The following is a 26776-nucleotide window of genomic DNA, read 5'->3' as shown; positions in this document are numbered from 1 at the left end:
TGATTGGTGTGCCCCTCAAGAGGAGCACCGCCCTCCAAGCGCGGATTGGTCGTATCTGCTGTCAGTCGGCGGGAACAAACACCCCCCCCCCGCCCCGCCCCCCAGCCTTTTCCTCCGTCTGGCGGACTGAAGGAGACACATTCTCGAGAATTTCCATCAAGCGATCCAGGGACTGTTCTAACTGCTTGTTCAGAGATCAGACACATCGGAGAGGGCTATTTTATTTACAGACCAAGAAAGCCCTTCTCCCGACTTTCGTTAGCTAATTAAATATTTTCCAAGCACGTAACCATCACTAGGTAAGAGCCTAGAGTGCATTTCATTTATTTCTCTTAATCTTTTATAATATTTATAGGCCGGGTCGCACCCCGCCACTCCTGGACCGCGGAATGGAGAGTTAATCGGGCAGGGTTTCGCGGGGAGGTAAGGGGAAAGACAGGTTTAGGTTTCCCAGCACCCTCGGTCGAGCCCCATCGTCAGTGTCTGTGTTTTCTGGGCTGCTTTCTTTCCTTTTGAGGACAGAAGCAGCGAGTCCCCGCAGGGCCCACCCGGTTGCACCGCTGTTTGGAGGCGCTAGCCGAGCAAGCGCGGTGGGCCGAGTCGGAGGGAGGAAGGGACCCCCGCGGGGCCGGTAGAAGGGACGCGAGGGCTGCCAGCACGCGTTTTCCTTTAATGAGGCCCTTCGTCGCCCTACGCAGCCCCGGGACGTCGGGGAGAGGGGGACGTGGGCGACACCCGGGATCTGTAAGTGGAGAGGGTGGTTGGGTTCCCGGCGGCGTGGAGATGGAGACCGTGCAGTGGACGGTGCTAGGAAAACCCAGCCATCTGCAGTGCTGCGCGTGCAGGAGGGTGTGCTTCCTTGTCGTATGTCAAACTGGACACTCATTTGTTACGGTCAGCGAGCCGAGCCCATGATCCTGAGCCGTGCAAGGGCTAGCTTTTCGGGGGCTCAGAATAGAGAAGCATGAAGACAGAGCCTTGGTTGGTGTAGAAGGGAAGGCATGGGTTTTGCTTTGCCAGGAGAGCATTGTAATCTCAAGGTCTGTGACTGGTGATGTCTTTTTTAGCTGCCGCTTTCTGTAGATTAGTTTTCACAGCAGGTGGAAAAAGACGATACTATGGGTGGAAATAGCCATAGAATTTGGAGTTTCTGAAGCTTCCTTAGCCTTTCTGTGCTTTAGAGTGGAAATGTGCAACAAGGCCTTTTAGTCCATTTCACCCTCAGTCAGCGAGGTGGAAGAAGGAGGTTATCTGGTAGTTTCAGAATAAGCGATTCTGAAATTACAGGTTGTAATTGACCTGGGGGGGGGAAGCAATAATTTCGTTGTATTAGGAAAAGAACAATTGCAGCTCTGTAATAAAATATCTTAGGAATCGTTTTTGAATAGTGAGATCTCGCTAATGATTTTTTTTCTTGCAACCTTAAGGAACTCTTTATCGACCCCTAGCTAACACAAGCATCTCCTTTGGTTGGAATCTTAGAGAAGGGGAAAGAAGAGGGGAGAGATGCTGGGGATATAGAATAGAATGTAAAGAAAATTCTTCAATGGAGTGTAAAGGTACAGGTTCGAAATAGTCTTTGAGTTGTATCCACATTAACTAAAACGGTTTAAGAGATGCCTGTGGAATGAGAAAGAGTACTTTTCACTGCTCCCATATTCTTCGTTCACACATTACACAAAATTCCCATCAAACCTAAGGGACGTCATTTGGAGTTTTCATTGTTTCTTTTTCCCTTGGGTAGACTAGTTGATCTTCTTTTCTTTCCTCCTAGCCAGGGTACTGATAAAGAAGATATTAAAGTCCAAGTTTTCTGAAATACACCCTGGAACAGTCTATGTCATTTAAATTTATTGTGATGCATTGGTAATTTTTTAAAAGTTAATAAAGAAACATTTAGCTCAGTATTGAAATCAGCTCATGTTTTCATTATGGAAGTTAGGCATGTAAGAATTACCCAAGTATCACTTTATGATAGACGGATTTGAATACTTAAAAATATTTTTGCTGGAGGGATAAATCTAAGCAGGCTTCAGTAGTACTAATTCTTAGAGCACCTGAATAATTTTGGCATGGATTTAAAATGAAAACATAAACCACCCTTCTGACCTGCTTCCAGCGGTCAAGAGCAGTGTAACCCAAATCCCAAGTGCGCTCACCTGTCAGAGACAGTGAATGCCTCTCTTCTCCAAAAATAAACTTGGACTACCCTGAGGTGTTTAAACCATTGAGGGATTATAAAATGGGAGAAAAATGAAGTGTAAAATTGGCATAGCTATCTTGTAGTTGTACGAATGGCTTTTCTTCACCCTGCCCCTCCCCCCCGGATTTGTAAATCAGATATGTGCTTCAGAAGTTTACCACAAACTAAAGGCATTTTTTTTCCTTTCTGATGCTTTTCACCTGAGGTTTCCTACTCTCAGGATGTGGATTATCACTAGCAATCTTGGGTAGAATTTGTATGCTTCTCACAACTTACTGCACTTCCATTTAACCCACTGATGAGAATATTCTCCCTCTCTCCCACAGTCAGAACTGTTCAACCAACCCTTTTCACTATTCAGAGATCTGTGTCAGGACCTCAGAATATCAGATTAGCTAGTAAAAGCATTGAGGGAGAGGAAGATGGAGCAGGCCTGGTCACAAAAATCAATGTGGAACTGATGAAAAAGGAAAGTATTTTCAGTTTATTTATTGACAATGTGTAGAATATACAGGGTTTTTGTGTGTGAATTTTATAAAAATTCATGTGACTACAGTAAATTTGTGCCATACATAAATGGATTTTGAAAACAGCTTGTTTTAAGTGAAAGACTGCTCATGTTTTCCCCTTTTGGTCTGTGATGGTCGAACAGTTCAGGTTGTTTTTAAATTTTTAAAGAGTTTAGTTTTTAAATTTTATTTTTGCTAGTAGAATGTGGTGTAATAGCATAATGTGTTCTTGTGCTCCTAGTCCATTTAACTTTTTTAAAGATTTTTTAAAATTTATTTATCTTTAGAGGGGAAGGGAAGGAGAGAGGGAGAGAAACATCAATGTATGGTTGCCTCTTGTGCGTCCCCTGCTGGGAACTGGCCTGCAGGGAACCAGCCTGCAACCCAGGCATGTGCCCTGACTGGGAATTGAACCGCGATTATCTGGTTCGCAGGCCTGCACTCAATCCACTGAGCTACACCAGCCAGGGTCCCATTTAACTTTTGCTGTGACATTTCTGTGTCTTCAATGGTTTTCAAGAAAAAGTTACTTCTGTCCTGTGACCCTGTTGAATGACCTTGATTTTGACATTGGAAGATTGAATATAAATGTTAAAATGGTTTATAAAAATGAGCTCGCCTTGATTTTTGATTGAGAGAGTGACATAAAGGATTCTTGAATAACTTTTTTAGTTAGCAGAATGATAAATTCATGCCAATTTATAATTGCTGATCTGACAAATAAAAAAATGTTTCTTCATTTGTCAGTTTGCTCTCCACTCTTTTCCTTATAAAGAATACTGATTATTTTTCTTAAAGATTCTTGTATATTGTTCATGTCATAAATTGTACCCTTTGCCTGCTAGTTGGTACATAGACATTTCCATGGGCATTTGGAGGGCTGGGGCCTGATTCCTGGTTTGAAACAATGGAAGAAACGTTTTTTGATGTGTAGATTTAGTTCAAAGTTGCTATTTAGCTTGGGATCACAGGTCCCATTTAGTTTCTTGGTAATATGGGGAGATCAATGTAATTTAGTTTTTCCCTTTGGGAAAGAAGGTGGAACCACTTCTCAGACAAAGTTTCTAGCTTGCATAATTGATGCTGAGCTAATTATGTAAAGTAACTATATATCGGCCTCATATTTCATCTATGCCAATAGTAGGCCTTAAAGGAAATGTTTTTCTATAACTATTCTGCTTGCTTTCTGAGATGATTGTGCAGATAATAAATGAGGAAGGAGACCAGGTTGATGATTAATTGTAGTATATGTGGGCTTAAAGAAACAGCCCAACTTGCATTTTGTTTCATTCTTTTGTAATTTTTCCAGTGGGTGTTTGTTTCCTGCTGAGAATGCAGGTCTGTTTTTCTTTCTTTCTTTCTTTCTTTCTTTCTTTCTTTCTTTCTTTCTTTCTTTCTTTCTTTCTTTCTTTCTTTCTTTCTTTCTTTCTTTCTTTCTTTCTTTCTTTTCTCTCTCTCTCTCTCTCTCTCTCTCTCTTTCTTATATTTGGAAGATAGAGAAGGGAGGCAATATCCTATACAAACTGAAGAAGAACTTTATCTAATATTTATTGTTTATAGTTTTAGGACTATTGTTTAAAGTAGGCATGTGACTGCAAAATGGCTGAAGGCTGAATGTGGTATACATGCTTTCAGACTGAAGCCAAAAGAACACTTTGCTAATTTTTAGTGCACTCTGCAAATATTAATGAGTTTTCTAGTCAACAATTTTAAAGTTTTTACTTTTTCTCCATCAATAGTTTTTTTTAATAATCCAATTTTTAATTTTTAAAGATTTTAATTTATTTATCTATAGAGAAAAAGGGAAGGAGAGAGGGAGAGAAATATCAGTGCATGGTTGCCTCTCATGCGCCCCCTGCTGGGAACTGGCCTGCAACCCAGGCATGTGCCCTGACTGGGAATCTAACCACTATCCTTAGGTTCACAGGCCTGAGCTCTATCCACTGAGCTACACCAGCCAGGGCTCTCCATCTGTAGTTTTGATGGAGAAAAAGTAAATTATCTCCATAAATAATTTTGTGCTTTGTGAATCATCTCCATCAATAATTAGTACTTAGTTCTCTTACTAGAATTACAAGTTTACGTTACAGTTTGGCATTTCTCTACAACTCCTCACCTTTATTTGACATTTATTATTGCTGGATAAAATATAATCTTCAGAAGAAAAAAGAAATAAAGAAAGGAAGGAAGGAAGAAAGGAAGAAAGAAAGAGCTCCTACCCTTTGCAACAGCATGGATGGAACTGGAGAGCATTATGCTAAGTGAAATAAGCCAGGTGGTGAAAGACAAATATATGACCTCACCTTTAAGTGGAACCTAATCAACAAAACAAACAAGCAAAATATAACCAGAGACCTTGAAATTAAGAACAAACTGACAGTAACCAGAGGGGAGGTGGGAGGGAATAATGGGGGAAAAAAAGGGAAGAGTTTTCAGGAACAACTATAAAGGAGACATGGACAAAACCAAGAAGGGTGGAATCAGGGGAGGGAGGTGGGGATGACTGGGGTTGGGGGTGAGTGGTGGGAGAAAATGCAGACAACTGTACTTGAACAACAATAAAATTATATATATATATATATATATATATATATATATATATAACTTTCAATCAGAAGCTAAGGAGTAAACACCTTTTTTGGTAATGGAATATGTTTCTTTTCTTAGATAACCAGAGATGGTGTCTCCACCACCTTTAATGCTGTCTTAAAAGAAGCGAATTTCTGTTTTTTATGCATGATACGATGCAAAAGACCAAGAAGGGATGGCCTCCTGAGTCTTTTATGATAACAGTCATTGTCTGGGCTCCATCTTCATTCTAAGTCCTATGAAGGCAGGGCTCATGTCTTCCATTGCTTATGTATCTACAGGTGTGCTTTGGAACCTTCTATTTTCCTTTTACTGCTTTACTCACTGAAAGGAGTAATGGCTCTTCTAATACATAGCTCACTGATTTCCAAAAAATATATTTGAAAATGATTGTTTGAAATCTGTAACACATTTTTTATAGATTTACCCAAACTGGGCTTTGGTGTGTGTGTGTGTATGTGCATTTTGGGGGGAATCTATATTTTTAAGCTCATATTTTTATTGTGAAATAATTCAAACATATAAGTGAGAAGAATATAACATCTCTATACCCTCCACTAGCATTACCAAACCTTAACATCACGCTATGTTTTCAATTCATAAAATAACAGAACAAAGAGTTTCTGGACGAACTTCTGCTTACAACCTAATTTGTATGGAAAATGGCCAGAAACAGCCCTTCTAGCAGGAAGGGCTACCCTAGCAGGGACACAGGAATTCCCCCTGACAACACCCAGAAGAGCTTTTAGGATTTAGCTTTGGGGCAGAGTCCAGAAGCTGGGGGTGCAGAATAATCATTTCAAAAAATGTAGTTCATACTCTGCTGTGATCTCCTGCTGGAGGTGTAGGCAGTGAGTGTGGGTGGGCTCCTGGGGCTGTGTGAGAAAAGGGTAACTGAGAACGTAAATGCACACAGGTCAGTTGCTCACAAGTCAGGGGTGGTTGTCAGAAATTCAGCGCCACTCAATTCCTGAGTTCACACACCTTCCCCATGAGGGTCTACCGCAAACAGGAAACATCCTAACTGGCTTATCCTTGTACCTCTGGGAGTGTTTGCCTGAACCAGTTTAGGTATGTAAAGTTCAGTAAGTGGAGAAATCTTGAAACAAAACAGAGTTTAGATCCTAGGTGTGTCTTTGCTAAGCCTGGAACACTCTTTGGGTATAGAACTATCATAAACATTCTATTAACCAGTTATTTTTTTCTTCTTTCATTTCTAGCTCTTGTAAGAAATTTTGTTAGTAATATTTGCCTCTTTTCTTCAGAGCAATAGAGTTAATAAAGGAAAGAATATTAATTTATACCTGTATTTTATGTTCTTGCTACTCAAAAGGGTGGCCTGCTGGACTAGGCAGGCATCACCAGGGAGCTGTTTTGAAATGCAGAGTCTCAGGCCCAATGCAGGCAGAGTCAGAATCTGCATTTTTAACAAGATCCCAAGGTGATGGTAAATTAAAGCTTGACCATATGATGTGTGCATGTTGTCAAATTTTATAGAATTTAAACTCTGAATGGCATGGTGAATAGTGGGTTGATGTTGATGCACTATCCTTAGAAGTTGGCTGTTAGGTGCCACATTCTTTAATGCCTTCAGTTTTGGTAATGTCTAATAATATATGTTATATTCAAAATTACTGATGGAGTCTCTCTTTCTCTTGATCTCTCCCTTGCTATTCAGTTGCATCATTTTTGGGGGAAGACATTCCATTATTGTTCCATTGGCCTTTCCCTGACTACTGAGTCCTTTGGATTTGAGTTATGTCAACAGCTGCCTTAATTACTTTGGTTAGAAGTGGTGGGAACCAGGCGAGGAGAGCGCTGCTAAGCTCCCGCCTGCTACAGGATAACAGTCGGGTGACACCCACACGCCAGAGCTCCACTTCGGAGCCCAGGTTTTCTCGGTTTGACCCAGATGGTAGTGGGTGTCCAGCCACCTGGGATAATTTTGGGATCTGGGATAACCGCATTGATGAGCCAATTCTGCTGCCGCCCAGCATTAAGTATGGCAAGCCAATACCCAAAATCAGCTTGGAAAACGTGGGCTGCGCCTCACAGATTGGCAAACGGAAAGAGAATGAAGACAGATTTGACTTTGCTCAGCTGACCGAGGAGGTCCTGTATTTCGCGGTATACGATGGCCACGGAGGACCTGCCGCTGCTGACTTCTGTCACACCCACATGGAGGAATGCATCATGTACGTAGGGTGACTTTCACTCTTGACTTTGCAGTTGGCCTTACACTTCCTGTTTAAACTTTCACTTTTTGGCTGAGATATTCAGTCTTAATGTAGTTATTTGAATGATTTTATAATTGTTTTTTGAACAAGCAGTAGCTTCTGCATGTCTTTTATTACTGGTGATTATTACCATTCAAAAGTAAATGTTTCAGCTCCCCTGGTGAGAGCATTGATGGTGTTAAATAACAGAAATTCAGCCAAGCACATTTTAAATATCTAATGGGCTTTTATTGAACAGTTCCTACAACTAGCAGCCCATCGAGTGAATGGGAAGGAGCTTGGAGGAGCTCAACAAAATGGAAGGCTTTGTGGGCAGAGGGGGCAACGAATAGGGACAGAGCATGTTGCTTCTTCCTCTGGGGGATGGAAAGGGACCGTGAGGCAGGTTATCTCACCGGTGCTAACCAGAAAATTCCAGGCTAAGATCACTTGGCTCGGTTAAGATTACTAGTAATTTTAAGATTACTGGTTAAGATGACTATTGCAGGGAAATGCTGGTACTGCAGTTAGGTAAGGTATTAAAACCTTGGTTTAGTGATGTGGATGGAGCACAGGTGACTCCACTTTGGGCCTGTTGTTTCATTTTAACAACCAGAATCCATGGTACTTGATTTGTGATCATTCAGGAGTGTCCAACCCGCAACCCATGGGCCTTATGCGGCCCAACACAAAATCGTAAACTTGCTTAAAACATTATGAGATTTTGTGTTTGTTTTTGGTAGTGTTTGTGTACTTAATGTGTGGCCCAAGACAACTCTTCTTCTTCCAGTGTGGCCCAGAGACGCCAAAAGGTTGGACACCCCTGGGGGATCTCATGTACTATGAGAATTTATGAGAAGCATTTACTCCTTACTCAGTGCATGGCTCCTAATGCATCAATAAATGGTAATTATATTCTCAAGTGGCATGATTAGCTTTGATTACTTGTTGATAATAACTTTACACAATCATCATTAGTATGGGGAAAATGCACTTAATGTGGGTGTTTTGGAGTTTTTTACATAGTTTAATGCAATTATTACAATGTATTTTTGAGGATCGCACTACAGGTAGCAATAAAAGAGGGGGAGAACATGTGACAGAGTTGTAGCCGTGACTATTTCTTGCTTTTCTGTGTATAGTTGTTCATACTGTTCATTAGTCGATTTAAGTATATTTTGCCTTATTCCACTCAGTGGCTTAATACAGTAATTTAATACAAAGGAACTCTTGACCTCTCAGAGTTGCAGTAGTGAGGATTAATCTTTTAATATGGGAACTTGGACTTTTTTTTTTAATTAGAGAGGGGAAGGGAGGGAGAAGGAGGAGGAGTGAAACATTAATGTGTGGTTGCTTCTTGAGTGCCCCCAATAGGAGACCTGGCCCGCAACCCAGGCGTGTGCCCTGCCTGGGAATCGAACCCGTGGCCCTTTTGTTTGTAGTCTGGCCCTCAGTCCACTGAGCCACACCAGCCAGGGTGGAACTTGGACTTTTATTTTAGTGTCCTTAGTGGCTTATCACTATGCTATCTAAATTAGTAGATACTGAAGGCAAGCCACACAGAGAGCCATTGTGTGGAGTGTGCTCACTAGAATGACCAAGAGGAGAGGAGATGAGAGGAAGAGGAGGAGACACCTACTATAAAATGATTTTGGGGGGCTCTTTTTTTCTCCCCATAAAGGGATTTGCTTCCTAAGGAGAAGAACTTGGAAACTGTGATGACCTTGGCTTTTTTAGAAATAGATAAAGCCTTTGAGAGACATGCCCACCTATCTGCTGATGGTAAGTAAAACAATCACATTCCTTAGGACCCTGGGCAATGCCTGGATAAAATGGAAATGGTTTAAGCCTTTTGGGGGTGGAAATTTTAATGTCCGTTTTTTCATAAGAATGTTTATGTGGAAAATGATTTCAGATAAAGAATCACTTTAAATGCTGTTTCAAATCCAAACTAACGTTAGTACTTTACTTTTAAATGAAATATATTAGAGAATTTTTCAGAAATTGAAGTTCCAGAATGGTTCATATATTGCATTTCAATTTTAAAAAGATTTTAAAAATTTAAAATCTGTTTGGTTGTACATTTTGTGGACAACATATTCATACCATGAGGATGTTTATTATTTTTTTTAGATGAATCTGATGAGCAAATACTGAAAGACACTACAGGATAATCTCATCTAGCCAGGACAGTAATTGGTCAGGCAAGGAGAAAATTACTAATTGGTCCTAGGCAGAAAAGGACAATCACTAATATAACTAGTTTGTATAATTAGAATGGATACTTTTTTCTCCAACTTCTTAAAAAAGCTTGCAGCTTTCCTGCTATAGTTAGTGATTTTTTAAAATTTGTTGAACACCAGGTGAATTTATTTATTTATTTATTTTAATATAGTTTATTGATTATGCTATTACAGTTATCCCATTTTTCCCTCTTTATTTCCCTCTGCCCTGCACACCCCCTCCCATCATATTCCCTACCCCATAGTTCATGTCCATGGGTTGTACATAGAAGTTCTTTGGCTTCTACATTTCCTATACTATCCTTAACCTCCCCCTGTCTATTTTCTACCTACCATTTATGCTTCTTATTCCTTGTACCTTTTCCCCCTTTCTCCACACCCCCCATAACTCTCCATGTGATCTCTATTTCTGTGATTCTGTTCCTGTTCTAGTTGTTTGCTTAGTTTGTTTTTGTCTTTTTCTTTTAGGTTTGGTTGTTTATAGTTGTGTGTTTGTTGTCATTTTACTGTTCATGTTTTTTATCTTCTTTTTCTTAGATAAGTCCCTTTAACATTTCATATAATAAGTGCCTGGTGATGATGAACTCCTTTAACTTGACCTCATCTGGGAAGTATTTTATCTGCCCTTGCATTTTAAATGATAGTTTGCTGGACAAAGTAATCCTGGATGTAGGTACTTGCCTTTTATGACTTGGAATACTTCTTTCTTTCCAGCTCCTTTTTGCCTGTAAGGTTTCTTTTGAGAAATCAGCTAATAGCCTTATGGGAACTCCTTTGTAGGTAACTGTCTCTTTTTCTCTTGCTGCTTTTAAGATTGGCCCCCTACTTTTTATCTCAGGTAATATAATTATGATGTGCCTTGGTGTGTGCTTTTTGGGGTCCAACTTCTTTGGGACTCTCTGAGCTTCCTGGACTTCTTGGAAGTCTATTTCCTTAGCCAGACTGGGGAAGTTCTCCTTCATTATTTTTTCAAGTAAGTTTTCAATTTCTTGCTGTTGTTCTCTTTCTGACATGCCTATAATTCAGATATTGAAACATTTAAAGTTGTCCTAGAGGTTCCTAAGCCTCTCTTCATTTTTTTTTTGAATTCTTGTTTCTTCGTTCTGTTCCAGTTGAATGTTTATTTCTTCCTTCTGGTCCAAATCATTGAGTCCCGGTTTCCTTCCTGTCACTGTTGATACCCAGTACATTTTCCCTTATTTCACTTTTCATAGCTTTCACATTTTCCTCTATTTTGCAACCATACTCAACCATTTCTGTGACCATTCCAATTACTAGTGTTTTGAAGTATGTATCTGATAGGTTGATAAGTTGGCTGTCTCTTCATTGCTTCGTTGTATTTTTCCTGGAGCTTTGATCTGTTCTTTCATTTGGGCCATTTCTTCTTTGTCTTGGTGTGCCTGTTACACAGTAAGGAGCAGAGCCTTGGGTATTCACCAGGGCAAGGCAACTGACGTCACCATTATGGTGCTGTATGTCAGGGGGAGGGATCCCAGAGGGAACAATGCCACTTGCTTAGCTCTTGACCTGCTTTCAGTCACTTCCCCTGCTACCCACAATCAAATTGGCCCTTCTGGTGCTGATTCCCAGGTGGGTGGGCTTGTGTAGTTCTAGGACCCTGTGGGCCTCTCCAATGAACTCTCCTGTGAGGCTTGGAGTTTCTCCTTTGGCCTCAACCCCCACTGTTGTTTTTCAGTGAGAGGTTTTGAAGCTTTATTTCCTGGGCCTGGGGCTCTGGGTTGCGTGGTCTGTCTCACTCCCCATTTGTTCCTTCCGGTTTATCTGCACACGAATGTGGGACCACTGACTCTGCCAGCTACTGTTTCACCCACCCTGGTTCTCCAGCCACTGCCTTGCCTCTAGTCCTCTCTGCCCAGACTGCCCATCTCTGCCCCTCCTACTGGTCTAGATGAATGTTTCTTCTTTAATACCTTGGTTGTTGGACTTGCATACAGTTCGATTTTCTGTCAGTTCTGGTTGCTTTTTGTTTTTAAATTTGTTGTTGTCCTTTGGTTGTGTGAGGAGGCACAGTGTGTCTATCTACACCTCCATCTTGGCCGGAAGTAGCACAAGGTAAATTTAAAATTTTGTGTACTGTTTGTCCTTAAATTTTCAAAGTAAAATGTTTCTGCCTTTGACTAAATCGATCAAAACCATTTCAGAAAAATGTAGTTAATGTTTTCTAGTTAGCTGTCCCCCATAACTTTTGCTCATAAAATTAATCTTAAAAACTTCTGCAGCAATTATATAAATGTATGCACACAGAATGAACATGAATCATGCGATAATGTTAATCTCTGTTTGACTCATTCTTTGGTTTAAAGGAGGCCAAAGGGCATCACAGAAATGTCATTTTCACAGTTTCACTTTGAGTGTCTGGGAGTGGGAATCCTCCCCGATTCCCAATAAGGGACTGAAACTCAAAAAAGGTAAAGGGCAGTTGCTAGGGTTTTCATGGAGGCCACTGTGGCCTCTCTCAAGGAAATATTTAATGATAAGAATTAGAGAAGATGTCTGGAAGGTGACTCATTAAAAGGTTTTCCTGCTATTTTTTGAGAAGCTTCCATTATCATATGCCTCAGAAGAGCATTAGAGTTAATTTCTTTGTTCAGGGTTTCATTTTCTCATTTGTACATCATTCAGGCCCATTTTCTCTTTTATTCCTTTGGACTTCCTTCCAGCTGACCCTTCACCTTATGAAAAATGGGGGTTGAGAGAGGATAAATTTTAGGCATAAGATTTATCTCGTGTCCTCAAAGGGTAAAATATATAGAGGAGAAGAGGACATTAAAACATTTTCTGATCATTTTATTTTTATAACTCTGAATATTGGTATCCTCAGTGGTGTGCTTATTTCTCCCATAACCAGGTTGGTTGTGTCTCGTGCCAGGATGTTTATCAGCTGCAGTGCAGGTGGTGTGCCCTAGCTGTTCCCCAAACAGGCAGAACTTATTGGGCAACCTTTTCAGAAGAAATGTTAAAGTTCATCTGGGAATGTGGCCTCAATCCAAAACATAAACCTTTCATGGATGCAGTCATCCCTTTCTTAAAGGATCTCATCAACAAAGATACTTAAAACAATGATAGAGTCAGTGTGAAATAAAGGACTCCTGTCATTTATTAACTAATAAATTATAACTAAAGGAAATTTTGAACTTAGGGAGAGAATTTACTTAACTTGCTAATTTTTTAAAAACTTAGTAAAATGCCTTTCTCACATAAACAGAAATTGTTCAAAGAAATTAATTATAAAAGTGGAATCCATTTTTATAATTAATTGTGGAAGTAAAATATATTCTTTTAATTTACTTCCTCTGTCACACGCTTTGAGTTAATGATCAAAACTTTTATAAGAGTCTAAAATTTGTTTTTCATTTAATGGGCATTTGTTTGCAAGTATGATGGAGCAAGACAGATGATGCTTAGTGTATTAAAAATAAGGTCTAGATGATGTTGCTGTTCTTAAATCTTTTTTTATATTTTTCGAAGATTTTATTTTTTATTTTTAGAGATTTTATTTTTTATTTTTTATTTTTAGAGAAGGGAAGGGAGGGAGTGAGGGAGAGGCAACCAATCAATGTGTGGTTGCCTCTATGTGCCCCCTACTGGGGACCTGACCGCTGCCCAGTCATGTGCCCTGACTGGGAATCGAACTGGCTACCCTTTGGTTTGCAGTCCAGCACTCAATCCACTGAGCCACACCAGCTGGGGCTTATTTTATCTTTTTATAGATCAATTAGTCTATTTGTTTTTAATAAGTATTTTGAGAACAATTTAAAATTTTTTCATAAGTTGCTAAAACTTTACAAAGTGGCAAAATTTGCCTTTACACATTTAGGACCTGTTTTATCAAATATATTAAAGCCACTAAAGATAGAATGCTTAAACCATTTCATATTTCAAAGTTATTTAAATGAAAACTTTTTTAGGTGTTTTTTCTTTTAGTTTTCTGTAACAACTAAAGCAGTGCCAGTATTATAAGAATCGATAATATTCTTCTTGGCATAGGCAGGAATAGTACCAGTGTTAGTTAAATAAAATTGTGAAGTAATTGTAGTTTGTGCTCTCCAGTTTCTTTCCCCTTTTCTTTTAGCAGCAGCCCGACTTTTCTCCTAGGACAATTCCTGTGAGGAGCTTGCAGGCAGGGAGCATGCTTGTTGAGTGTTGAATCCATTGTTCAGCATCCTGCATAGAATCTAGAAGAAGCTCAGTTGGACTGAACTGACCTCCACCGTGTACTTGTCCTCACCAAAGTTATTATAGTTTATTCCCTGATTACACTATAGCCTATTTAACAAAATTATTAGTGTAATGTGTATGTTTCAATGAGTTATACTCTTGAGTGGATCTGAATTTTAAGTAGGAGAAACCTGAAAAAAGATTGGTTAAACTATGTGAATGACTCACCAATAGCGGAATTTCAGGAATGGAACTTAAGGGAAAGCAAAAATAAAACACTTTTGTCTTTTTCAAGACTTTAAAACTGTCACATGTGTGTAAAGTACTTCAAATAACCTCATTAGCATTTAAAGTATTTACTATTTCTGTTTAAACTGGGGGTAGTTAGAGGAGAGTAAGATCAGAATGCCACTTATCAAGAAAGGGCGTCTTACCCCTAAGAAATTACTCAATATTTTTATTGACTTGTTCATGAATTTTGAATTTGTCCTTATTTATAAATAGCTAATTTCATCACCTTTGAAAATTTTTATACTCGATTTATACCAGTTGTGTATAGTTTTACAATTAAGCAGCCAATAAATTCAAATGACCCTGTTAGTATATTGCATATGAACAAGCTGTCATGTAAACCAGATGGTAGAAAACTTAGATTATAATTCTATATATCCCATAAACTCTTCAAAGTGTTTCTAGATAGCTTAAGGTTTTAAAGCGGCAAAACTTCTCAAGAGACAAAAGGTCAAAAGAGAGAAGACTTCTCTGGCGGTCAGAGTTGGGGACGGTGGCAGCAGTGTGAGTCTCCCTGGAAACTTCCGGGCTATTCACATGATGTGATCTCTGTGGACCAATTACACTGTAAAACAGCCAGTGCTAGACAATGTTTCCTAGTGCCCTGCTTATGCTGGAGGGAGCCAACAAAAAGAAAATAGAGACGGCACTGAAGAGAGATTCTTGTGCTGCTCCTGCGCTCAGCTCGTTACTCTGATCTCAGTGCTCATGAGTCACACTTGCCTGGAACACCCATTTTTAATAAACTGAACCTGCATTGTTTATACACACTGCTGTTTACACAGTTGAATAAGTACTGGGGGAGGTGGGCATTACACCCTGAAAAGTACAGCTTTTACTCTTTCTGTTGATGTTCATTCCAAACTGTGGCCATTTTTGTTGTGATGTGTTGGCCCGCAACACTGGGTGGGGGGAGGGGAGAGAGAGCTGCAGAAACACCCACCTCGTGAGTTTTATAAAGTTGTAAACATGTCTTAGAGCTCAAGAGCCTTTCTAGCTTTTATTTAAATAATCATTCTAACTGAAAAGATGATTTCACATAATAAATGCCTGCATTGAGCTCCATAACAAATGTGGTACTCCTTGTATCTGGTACAGAGGTACTTTGAGTCCTCTCCGGTATTTATTTCAATCTCAGTAACTTGGTGGTATATTGTAGTTCACATCTTCTATCTGTGTATTGCTTGTCAGATTGGACAAATATTCAGTAATGTACCCTGAATTTTCCTTTCTGGTATTGGGGCAGTTTTGATATCTCTACGAAATGAATATAAAGTGCATTTTTTTTGCAACTCAGTAAAGCTACTAATTTACTCTTCAAGACTGCATGTGTGCTCTGTGGGAGAGCATGGAAGAATATAGACGTGTGTCCGCGTCACCCCGGCTTTGGTACACATACATGCCTTTGTATTGGGTTAGCCAAAAAGTGCGTTTGGTATTTTCCATAAAATAAAAAACACATTTTTTCATTTTGCTTTACCAATAAACCAATAGCTTTATTGATTTGGATATTTTGAGTATGTCAGCTACCTCCCATGTAGTATAACGTTGGTTATGAAGTAACATCTCCATTTGATCGCAATCAACTTCAACTGGTCTACCCAACTGTGGATCGTCCAGCAAGAAATCTCCATCTTGGATCCTCGAACCACTTTGGACAGGTTCAGTCAGTCACAGCACCTTCTCCATACACTGCACACGTCTTTTTTGTGTTTCAGTTGCAATTTTACCTTTCTTGAAATAATAAAGCATAATATGTCCATAATGTTGCTTATTTTCTTCCATCTTCAATATTAAAATGACTACACAAAATTCTCCAATTTTGATAAGTTTTTAAAATACATGTTGTTATGACAGCTATAACAATACAACTTAACAAAATGCAAAACAAACAAACATTTTGCCAACCCAGTATATGATTTTTCCTACCTTGGGAAACCACAAAACTAAGAAGTGTTACTCTGTGGTTAGAAAATAGACTTGACTACAAAATACCATCAATTTGGGAAAACTGAGTTTTGCAATCTTTGATTTGGCATCTCCTGGAATATCATGTAATTTGCAAGTAATATCTTCACCAAAATAAAAACCCTTTCCCTTATTTTGCAGCTCTTTCTCTGCCCTCCCCTGTGTTGCAGGTTTGTAATGTTTGAGCACAATTCCTGGGGGAGTTTCCCATTTGCCTCTGTGTGTGTTGTTTGTGGCAGAGAACTGTGCCCGGTCAGCAGCTCTAGACCTGGAGCCCGTGGACACTATATGCTGGGCTTCAGTGGAAAGAGAGATCTGCTTAACTTTGTCCCAGGTGAAGGAGTCCAGCGGTTCCTAGCCTGGACTACTGGAAGGTTCCCCATCCTCTTTGTCCCTTTAGTTGAGATGACTGGCAGTAGAAAATGTCCAGTGAGTGTTAAGAACTTATTGAAAGATGTCTTAGTTTTATAGTTTTATTGTGAGGGCAAAAAGTAAGAATAATTACTTCCATGATAAATGTTAAATGAAAATAAATGTCAGTTTAATATTTGTATTCTTAGATGCTTAGCAAACCAGATTCAACAGTTAGTTTTGAAAACTTTCCCTTCCATTCTGGGATTTTGGAACTGTGAAGTTGGGTTGGTAAAGAGACAAGGTCTTTCAAGTTCCTAGGTGGCAAAATGTGAATTATAATCCTGAACAGCTGAACTTGAAAATTGTCATTTATGCACTTATAACTCTTGGTGTAGCCAAGTAGAAAGCACTTTTTAAAAAGCTGCTCCTTTGTTTAAACAAAGGAGAGGAAACTCACCTCCCGGGACAGGTAGCATCTGAGTAAATAAAGTCCCTGTGTTGTTCTCTTGCCAGGCTCTTCCCATCTTTTGAAAATACCACACTAGTTAAAACGGGAAGGTTCCACTGTATACTGTTTTGGAAAACTCAAGTGACCATCTGTAACATAAACTTCACTGAAAGTTATGCTAAAACATTTATGTTATACAGTGACAGATATGTTAGCATTGCCAAGATATTATTGCTTTGGCACAACAGTTCCAAAACCAAGAAACAAGTGGGAAGATAGTAGAACTATAAATGCTATTTCTCAATAAAGTAAATTCAGCATGTATATAAAATATTAAGAAGGTTTTATTATAAAGCCACTTACTTTTTCCACTTTACTTTTCTCATTAAAGCAGGCATTTTAATATACTGATTGAAAAAAAAAGTATGTACCTTTCCAAATTGCATTACTGGTGAAATTTTTTGAATTGTCTCTTTAAAAATTTTTTTGGGCAAGATTGATGAGCCTCAATCAGTGAAATTTGTAGCACTTAATTTTTCCTAAATCTACTTTTGAAGTCAAAATCATCTTTGAACAATCATTTGAATATTTTGTTTATGCTCTAAAGAATTGTGTTACAAAAGATTATACCTGCTTTAAATCAGTTACCTTTTGCAATTTCTTCCAATTGCTTTACTTTTTAGCCCATAATTTCACAGCATTCTCTCTTTGGCAAGGCTCAATGTGCCTTAAATTTTTTTAAACAAGAAGTAAAGAATTGAGGGTAGATGCTGTTAGAGAAATTTGAAGGAAGATGAAGAAATGCAGTTTGGATTGGATGGAGGAAACGGTGGTGACCTCAAGCCAAGTACCATTAATTTTGTTACTGGTCAGAGAAGATTAATATTCTGGAGACACTCTAGGCTCAGGGCGCGATCGCAGGAGCAGCACTGGGCAGCACTGTCCTGCGCTGGGACCGCCCCGGGACACAGGCGGGTTGTGCAAGATGCTGCTGGAGCTAGGAGTGTTAACTAGTGCGCCTGAGCCTGTGGGAAACCGGACTGAGTTTCGTTCCCCAGCCCCCCACCCCCCGATTTTCTCCTAATAAAATGATGGCTGTAACTTTGTTGCACATCTGAAGACTACAAATAGAAACAGACAAGAATGTGAGCCTTTAACCATTTTAAGATTTTTCTTGGTAAACATTTATACAATTGAAACAGTTGTAGATAGTAAGAATATACAATATAGCTATTGAAAAGCAAATGATATGCCCTCGTCATATTTTCCTTAGTCTATTAACTGATAATGCTTCCACAAGATAGGAGTAAGAAGTGGAATGGAAACCTTCTGAGCCCATAGATTACAGAAAAGTCAGCTCGCCTGAGTAGGCTCAGTACACCTAAGGCACCCTGACTTATTAGCCAATCTAATTAAAATGCAGTGCTCGTAATTCTGACACTTGATGTACACACAAAGGTGTCATGATAATTATAAGTCTGTGTTAGTTCTTCTTGTTATAAACAGACATTTGGGGACAGTGATGCATTATTTACCAAATTAGGAGAGCAACTTCCTTTGTTTGCATGGAGCCTTGTTACTGAATCAAATACTTCTTTCTCTGCATGCTCTTACTTACATAGTTACTTCTATAGTTCATTTGCATTTTATTTACATAGCTCTAGTTAAATCAAAGTGATACATTTCAGCATTAGTTTAACGTGCCTGTGTTTTATTGTGTAATGAAAATTCCATCTCCAATCATATGAATGTCAGTAATTTGTACTCTTTTTCATAATGTTTACAGCGACTGTTCTGGCATCTGGTACAACTGCAACGGTAGCCCTGTTGAGAGATGGCATTGAACTGGTTGTAGCCAGTGTTGGTGATAGCCGGGCTATTTTGTGTAGAAAAGGGAAAGCCATCAAGCTGACCACTGACCACACTCCAGAAAGAAAAGATGAAAAGGAAAGGTACCGCCTCCAGCTCATGAGGATGTTCTTTTTTATCTATGTCATAGAAATGAAACCTTTCCTTTTAAACTGATTTAATGATTTCAGTTTAACCATGCCTGGTTTTCTGATCTTAACTTGTTTTTGACCAGGATCAAGAAAAGTGGTGGTTTTGTACTTTGGAACAGTTTGGGACAGCCTCATGTGAATGGCAGACTTGCGATGACAAGGAGTCTTGGAGATTTGGATCTTAAAAGCAGTGGTGTGACAGCAGAGCCCGAGACGAAGAGGATCAAGGTAAGAAGGGACCTGTAAACGCTTTTCAATGAATGCAGGGTGTCTCCAGCTACAAGCTTGTTTGGAAGCTTTAAATGAAGTCAGAACTGCTTTTGAAAGGGAATAATGAAGGAAAGGATAGACAATCTTTTCAGACAAAATCAGATACTTCCTCCAGGCCCATTGTACGATGACATTGGTTTGTTTTACCTGCTGCGGAATTCTCCTGGTAGAAAGGTGCTCCTGCCTGTCCTTACCTGCACCTGATCATTTGCATCACCCTCACTCGAAGCTGACCCTGACTTTCCTTTTTCCCCAAGCTACATAATTGTCTCACCTCTATTTTTTGTGACATCATCCTTTGCATGCTACTGATTAATGTCCACATTACCCTGCACTTGCCCCAACAGGTGCCCAGTCATGAGCCGACACTGCCTGCCCTACAGCCCCTGTCCTACTCTAGAACGTGGCACCGTGCAGTGTAGGCTTCCCATGATGGCCGCAAACGTTTGTGAATTAACAATGATTCCGTGTCTTATAGATAGCTCACTTACATTCATTTCATCCAACAAATAACTTACACAAGGTTTACTATGTGCCGGGCTGTGTTCAAAATAGCTACTACTGCTCCATTTTACAGAAAAAACAAATCGAGAGCACCAACAGCTCAACTTACGTATGTTTGCCCAGCTGAAAAATAGAGGCAGGCTTCAAACCCAGGAAGCCTGGCTCCAGAGACAGTGCTTTCAACCATTGTGTCTTGCAGCTTCTGGCATTTGGCCATCTGGCTGTTTTCTTCGTGGTGTTACTAAGTAATGATTTGGTTTGTCCTTGATGGTTGAAGCTAAATGTTGCTACTTTTGCCATAAATATAAGACTTCCCTTTTTACTCTGTTTTGCCCACAAGCTGCAAACACAGATGCCCACTCAAAAAACAGATAAAATCTTTGAACTATGAAGATTTTACACTCTTGCTGAGCGTAGTTTTAACCCCATGAACTTGGTTCTGATTGCAGCTACATCATGCTGATGACAGCTTCCTGGTCCTCACTACAGATGGAATTAACTTCATGGTGAACAGCCAAGAGATTTGTGACTTTGTCAATCAGTGCCATGCTCCCAGCGAAGCGGCTCATGCAGTGACTGAACAGGTGACACAGCAGAGCTTCCGCTAGACAAGTTCCAAGGCAGGGAGGAGAGGACAAACCCAGGTGCAGGTCTTGGTACAGCCTGGAGGGGCTGCACAGGCTTGATTTCTTTGAAATTTTGTGTTTTAGCTCCAGCATTACGATGAGTTTTATGCTTGACTCCATAATATTTCCAATTAAAAAAAATTAGACAATTCTCCCAAGTAGTTAAGTAAAATCGATATGCCAAGAAAATGTGCAATGTGTATTTTTTGGCTTTGTACACATCTTGAGGTAATAGTAGCAGCAACAGTAAGGTATAATAGTAAATAACTAATATCACTTACTCCATGCCAGATACTCTTCTGTTTATATATATTTGACTCACGTGATCATCACAATTACCCTCTGAGGTTGGAGCTAGTATTTTCCCTTTTTCACAGATGAGGAAAACTGAGGCACAGAGGCTGAGAAGTTACGTAACTTACTCAAGGTTACAAAACAAGCTGACGAATATTTACTGTCTGTTAGGCTTCAAAATGATAGCCAATTTCCCAAGTCTAATCACTTGACCATTAAAGTAGACTGCTCCATGCAATCAATCACCAGATATAGGATTGCTATAGCACGTCAACTTCTGGCTTCTGAGAATGAGTGTGTGAAAAAACAAACACAAAAAGGTGTATGGGTGTGTTGTATGCCACTGTGTCAGTCAGAGCTAAAATTTGAAAGCTGGATAGTATCCAGTACAGAACATGTAAAATTTCCATGTTTAATATTCCATCTAGATAGATAGCTTTTTTTTAAAAAAAAAAGACTTTTATAGAGAGAGAAAGAGGGAGAAAAGCAATCGATTTGTTCTTCCACCCATTTATGCACTCAGTGGTTGATTCCTGTGTGTGCCCTGACTAGGGGGTTGAGCCCACAACATTGGCATGTTGGGGTGACGCTCTAACCAACTGAACTACTCAGCCAGGGTAGATAGGTGGCTTTTTAAGTTAGAGCCGTCACTAACCATTAGAGGCACAGTTTAATCCAACAAGCTATGTTTTCATTTGCCAGTTTTTACATTTTCAATTCTAGAGCTCCATTAGGCCCAAACATTTTTTAGAGTTTAAAGTGAAAAAGAGGTTATCAGTGAAGCAGTGGGACAGAGAAGGCTACTTTCTAGGCAGAGCAGCACGGCCCCAGCTTTTAAGTACTGCTGTTTGTAATGAAGACATAAGACATGACTTGCTTGAAAATAAATGGGTAAGCATGAATTATTCACTTTGTTACTACGTGTGCTCATGGGACTAAGGAAATGAGCCCAGTTCCACTGATGCTCACTCCTTTCCTACTTCCAACTACTAGTTTGAGATAATGTGTTCTCAGTCACGAGGGCGATGATATTTATGATGACTGTGTCACATTCCATTATATTTATGTACCATAATTAATTTAACAGTCTCCCTAATCAGCAAATTTAATTTATATTCACTTTCTCCTGTTATAGGGGAACACTATAAATAAACATTCTTATATCTAATTTGTTCATATTGATATTCTTCAGGCATTGTTTTCTTAGGATAAAGTCTCTTAAGTAAAATTGCTAGGTAAAAGAATACACAGTATTCTAAAGCTTTTAATGTTTGCCAAACTGCCCTCCAGAGATACTATTCCACTTTACATTTTAATAGCATGTTTTATAGCTTATATTTCTCATCTGTGTATGGCTTGTTTTTTTTATTATCTTATAGGCAGTTTTGTCTTTTCTACGGTTATTGTAAGAACTTGGTATATATTAAGTATATTAGTACTTTGATATTGCAATTTTTTGTCTTTTAATTTGTAAAACTTTTTTATTTTTTGAAGTGTTTTCATCAGATATTTTGATCAACTCTTTTTTTCACAGTTTTAGCTCGAGGCTGTGAGGTCTTTTGCAATACATTTTGCTGTTCAATATAATCCCAAGTACTACAATGCTGACCATCTCATCTGTTGTTTGGAAATTTAGTTTATGCCCCTTTTTCATTTTGTAGGGTATAATGAACTTTATTTGTTTTAAAGATTTTATTTGTTTATTTTTACTGGTAAGGGAGAGAGAAAGAGAGGGAGAGAAACATCAATGTGTGGCTGCCTCTCACATGCCCCCTATTGGGGACCTGGCCTGCAACCCAGGCATGTGCCCTGGCTAGGAACTAAACCAGTGACCCTTGCTTTGCAGGCCAGTATTCAATACACTGAGCCACACCAGCCAGGACATGAACTTTCTCATAGTTATATCTTTATACACAGCAACTTCCTTAGGTTATTATTTCTTTAGACTAAATTTCTAAGCAGAAATGAGAAATTATTTACCTATAAAGCAGAATGGCTGGGTAAGGACTAATGCCTTGTAATTCTTTACCATGTATTAGTCCCTATGCTAAATGTTCTATAGGTATTTTCTTCTTCAGGAGCTGCGTATCTTATATCTTAGTCTATGGGTGTTTCTATTGCCGAAATTGCTGCAGCGGAGTACTGTTCTATGGTTGTGTTGGGTCATCTGCAATCTTATAAACTGGGCACTGACACATGGTGAAAGAATCACAAACCACTGTGACACAATTGGGTTAGTAACTATGTTAAGTCAGTTTGACTTTCCAGAGGAAGGATGGTCTCTCTTTGTGCAGACTCTGATTTCCAGTGTTTTTCTCTTTCCTCCTGCCAAACCTTGCAGGCGATACAGTATGGTGCTGAAGATAACAGTACTGTAATAGTAGTGCCTTTTGGTGCTTGGGGAAAATACAAGAATTTCGAAATCAACTTTTCCTTCAGCAGAAGCTTTGCCTCCAGTGGACGATGGGCCTGATTACTTGCTGGCACTTTTGAGTTTCTGTGCAACAGTTTTTCACCAGGTATATCAGAAACTGATCAGATCAAAAGGTCAACGGTACCAGAGTGACCCTGTGACTCACTAGGTTAGTACACAAGCAGCGTCAACCTAGAAACCATTCATGTTGTAGTTTTTCACAAATGCCCATCACATTTATGTTCACCTGTACATACTCAGTATAAATATATGTGTAATTACAGCTATTGAGAGTCTCTACTTTGAGTGAGCATATGAGAAGTGGTTTTGATATACTTGCTGATGTTAAATTTCTAATTTTAAAAACTTTTAGGCAGCTCTGAGCTTCTTTTGATCATTTTTGTTTATCCATTTGAACAGGTTCTCCAAGTTTTTTTAAAGTAGTGTTTTAAAAGTTACTCAATGTGTTATCAGCAGGTGTTTTAATTTTTAATAACTATAACAAGGAATAATTGTGAAAACTGAGTTCACTGTTATTGTATTTTGTATCCTGGACCATTTAACTGATAAATGTACCAATGCAAAAGAAATTAATTCAGATAATATGATACTGCTAAATTATATACATATTTATAAATGGTATATTTCAACTCTGTGAGCAGGTTCCTCCCTTTCCCCAATTCATTTCTATTCTGTAGCTAAGGAAGCTATAGACATATGACTATTCCTTCAGATGAGAAGAGAATGCATAGGCTGAGAGTCCTTTTGATCAAAGCTATACAAAGTGAAATACCAGTGGTATCAAGCATCTTGTGTAAACTTTCATTTGTTGTCTCTAACTCATGTACGTAGTATGTTTATATCACTTTTGTATAGAGTAAGCAAGTTGGGTAATTTGTCAGTAATAATATCATATGGAGGGATACTGCTTGAAGTTCATGTCTACTTTTTTGCCTGTTTCTAAGACTCATAAAAAAGGATAAGTCTAAAACATTCTATATTTCAGCTTGCTATGTAATTTAGGAGTATAAAACTATACTCCTTATATTTGCATATAAGTTTGCTGTTAAAATGTGAATCTCTAAATCTGTGTTTGGAATTATGTCTGCAGTTTACTTTTGCAGACAGTGTAAATTTGTTATATGTGTGAGTGTATGTATATGTGTATATTTTGGAGTAACATAAAATTTAAAGGGAACAATGCTGAATAGCTCCTACATTAGTTAGCTTTAAATTATCTATATGTGTATACCTAAGGGCTCTTGACAAACTGGATGCAGTGTGATAGTGGTGAACCAAAGGTTATCGACAGATGAAGAATCGTTAAGAATGGCTTCAGGAGATATTTTATGGTGGGTGACTTATGTGGAAAACCAGGAACAGAACCTGCCTGTTGAAGCTGTATTGTTACATAGTAATTTGCATATAAAAGAGGATGCGAGAAAAACACCGTATGTTCAGAATGACATGGAGTTTTGTTGCAGAAGAAAAGCCAAAAAGACAAATTTGGTATATGCTATATATCTTCAACTCTCAGTTTTCAGGGTTGACTTTTTTTCTGATAGTTTTATCTAAATGCTTATTTGAAGGAAGAGGGCTCAAGATATATGTTCACATTTTCTCACTTTTTGCTAATGGAAGAGAATAAATCTTGAGTTTTCTAGCTTGTATTAATTAGGACTTGCTCTTTGGTCAGGGGGCATAGTAAAGAAATATTTCAATTTTTTTCAAGAAAGTTTGGTGAAACGCAGAAAAATATTACAGGAGAGAATATAGTCTCCTATTTGTTATCTGAAAAGTGAGGACCCAAAGGTAGACCAGGAAAGCTGGAAAACTTCCTCCTTCTTTCTGAGTCAGGTCCTGGAACATAAATATGGAAGCTACATTTAGGAGTATGGAGACTTTCCAAACAGGCAAACAAAAACTCTGAAGCAGAAATGATACTTAAAGGTGTAAGTTTCATTTTTCTTTGAATTCTTCACATTGCCATTCCTCTTTTACTTTAAAAACTAAGGGTGGTAGTGATGTTATCAAGTTCAAAGGTCTAAGAGTCACTGATGTGTTAAGGTGGATAGCCAGTTTTGACAAGAGAAATTTGTAGGGTGTGTAGGTGTTGACCAGGCATTGCTCTCCTTTACCTCAAAAGTTTGTAAAATGCAAAACCAGTTACCTTTGACACAAGTAAAACATACTTGTGTTTGATTTCCAAGCCACCGTGTCAGTTATCTTGCAGATTGTTTTCTTGCAGATTGTTTTCTTCCATAAAAGATTAACATCAGTGTACTAGGCTTCTAAGTCTACTATTGGGTATTATACAAATGGTAGTGAATAAAAGGACCTATATAGTTTTGTTTAGCTATAACTAAATTTGCCATGTGGCTATTATCATGTAGATTTAGGTATGGCATAAATTATACTAATGTAATTAAATTTCAGTCACTTCTATTTAAGTTTGCCTTTCATTTATATGTAGCATATAGATCATCTCTGTAAAATGTGTTGCCAAACTAGTTGCCAGCAAATGATCTTGAAATTTGTTATTTTTCACAAGTTAAGTACCTTATATATTCAAAAGTAAATGCTGTCCTTCTTTTCATCAGCTGTTCATTTTTTACAGATCTTTGTACTTAAGTGCTTCAGAGTCTGCATTTTTTTTTAAAAAAAAAACATAGTTTTGGAGGGATCAGTTTTGAATCATTATACTCTATAATAATGAACTTATCTTGAGATCTAGCCTTTTAAAAAATTACTTTGAAGAATCACTAGGACATAATCTAAATAGAAATTATTTTTTCACAGTGGAATTTGACTTTTTTTTAAGAATCTTGGCACAGAATGTGTAGATCTATGCTAACTTTTAAGTATCAGACAGGACATTTGGTTTTCTCTCTAGAAATGGACAAAAATTTAATTCCATGGTATTAGGACAGTAAGAAAATGCTTCAGAGCAGGGTGGTGGAAAGGGATGGTTAAAGTTTAGTATTTAACAGTTCAGCATGTATTTTCCTTTAGCACCTCAATTGTTCACATACCCATGTCTGAAAATTGACATGCACCTTTGGTTGGGTTACATTTTATTGCATTAGATTCACTTATCTGGATGATTTCAGCAGAGACAAGCAGCTGAATTGTGACTCCCTGTCTTCTGCACTGGGGTCTGGAGTGAGAGCACTTGGCCCTGGCAGCTCCTGTTGGGTGGTAGGTGGTAGTGAGTATTCTGGGCTGTGAAACCATGGAGCTCCTCCACCTCCAACAATGACTCATGTGCCACCGGCTTCTAGTATGTCAGAGAGCAGCATGATATGTCCAAAATGAATTTACTCTCCGATGAAGTGTCCTGGTTCACATTTGTTTTATAATTTACCAAAGTGCTACTAGGGTATATCACACTTCCTTTAGTGAGCTGGGGATAATTGCTGCTTTGAGCATTGTTTTAAATGTATATATTGAGTGGCTGAATAGACTAAAATCACATATCTCAGTGTATAAATACCATTTTAATAAAGTATGTGCATTAAACACTTCAAAATTGAACTGTTTATTTGGCTTCTAGACCTGCCAACATTAATTATGTGACTGTATAAGAATCAATGAATGCTTGGAAATTTTTTTTAGTCGACAAATTCTAGATGTCTGCAAAATTAATGTGAAGAATCTTTGAAAAAGTAT

At 38.6% G+C, this 26776-nt stretch overlaps 1 protein-coding gene across 2 annotated transcripts; it reads left to right on the top strand.

Moving 5' to 3' along the window:
• The first annotated feature begins 121 nt into the window (after window positions 1-121).
• PPM1K (protein phosphatase, Mg2+/Mn2+ dependent 1K) lies at window positions 122-25552 on the top strand. 2 transcript variants are annotated; one of them, XM_053666400.1, is made up of 8 exons: window positions 122-299; window positions 5380-5582; window positions 6980-7496; window positions 9199-9299; window positions 18787-18952; window positions 19084-19228; window positions 20224-20358; window positions 23036-25552. In XM_053666400.1, the coding sequence occupies exons 3-8, from the start codon at window positions 7060-7062 to the stop codon at window positions 23165-23167; spliced, it is 1116 nt and encodes a 371-aa protein (XP_053522375.1). In that variant the 5' UTR covers window positions 122-299; window positions 5380-5582; window positions 6980-7059; the 3' UTR covers window positions 23168-25552. The 2 variants fall into 2 exon arrangements, with proteins under 2 accessions (XP_053522375.1, XP_036988861.2); XM_037132966.2 differs by lacking the exon at window positions 5380-5582.
• The last annotated feature ends 1224 nt before the right edge of the window (window positions 25553-26776 follow it).

This window comes from Artibeus jamaicensis, unplaced genomic scaffold, assembly GCF_021234435.1.
Source record: "Artibeus jamaicensis isolate MK-2021 breed Jamaican fruit bat unplaced genomic scaffold, CSHL_Jam_final contig_452, whole genome shotgun sequence".
Classification (NCBI taxonomy): domain Eukaryota; kingdom Metazoa; phylum Chordata; class Mammalia; order Chiroptera; family Phyllostomidae; genus Artibeus; species Artibeus jamaicensis.
This window is presented reverse-complemented; position numbering and strand designations above follow the sequence as displayed.

Bases quoted from the DNA above. Each gene is read 5' to 3' on its own strand.
- PPM1K (XM_037132966.2), top strand. From the start codon at position 7,060: ATGTCAACAGCTGCCTTAATTACTTTGGTTAGAAGTGGTGGGAACCAG. The intron at 7,497-9,198 runs GTACGTAGGGTG...CTCCCCATAAAG, and splicing joins CACATGGAGGAATGCATCAT to GGATTTGCTTCCTAAGGAGA. The intron at 18,953-19,083 runs GTACCGCCTCCA...GTTTTTGACCAG, and splicing joins AGAAAAGATGAAAAGGAAAG to GATCAAGAAAAGTGGTGGTT.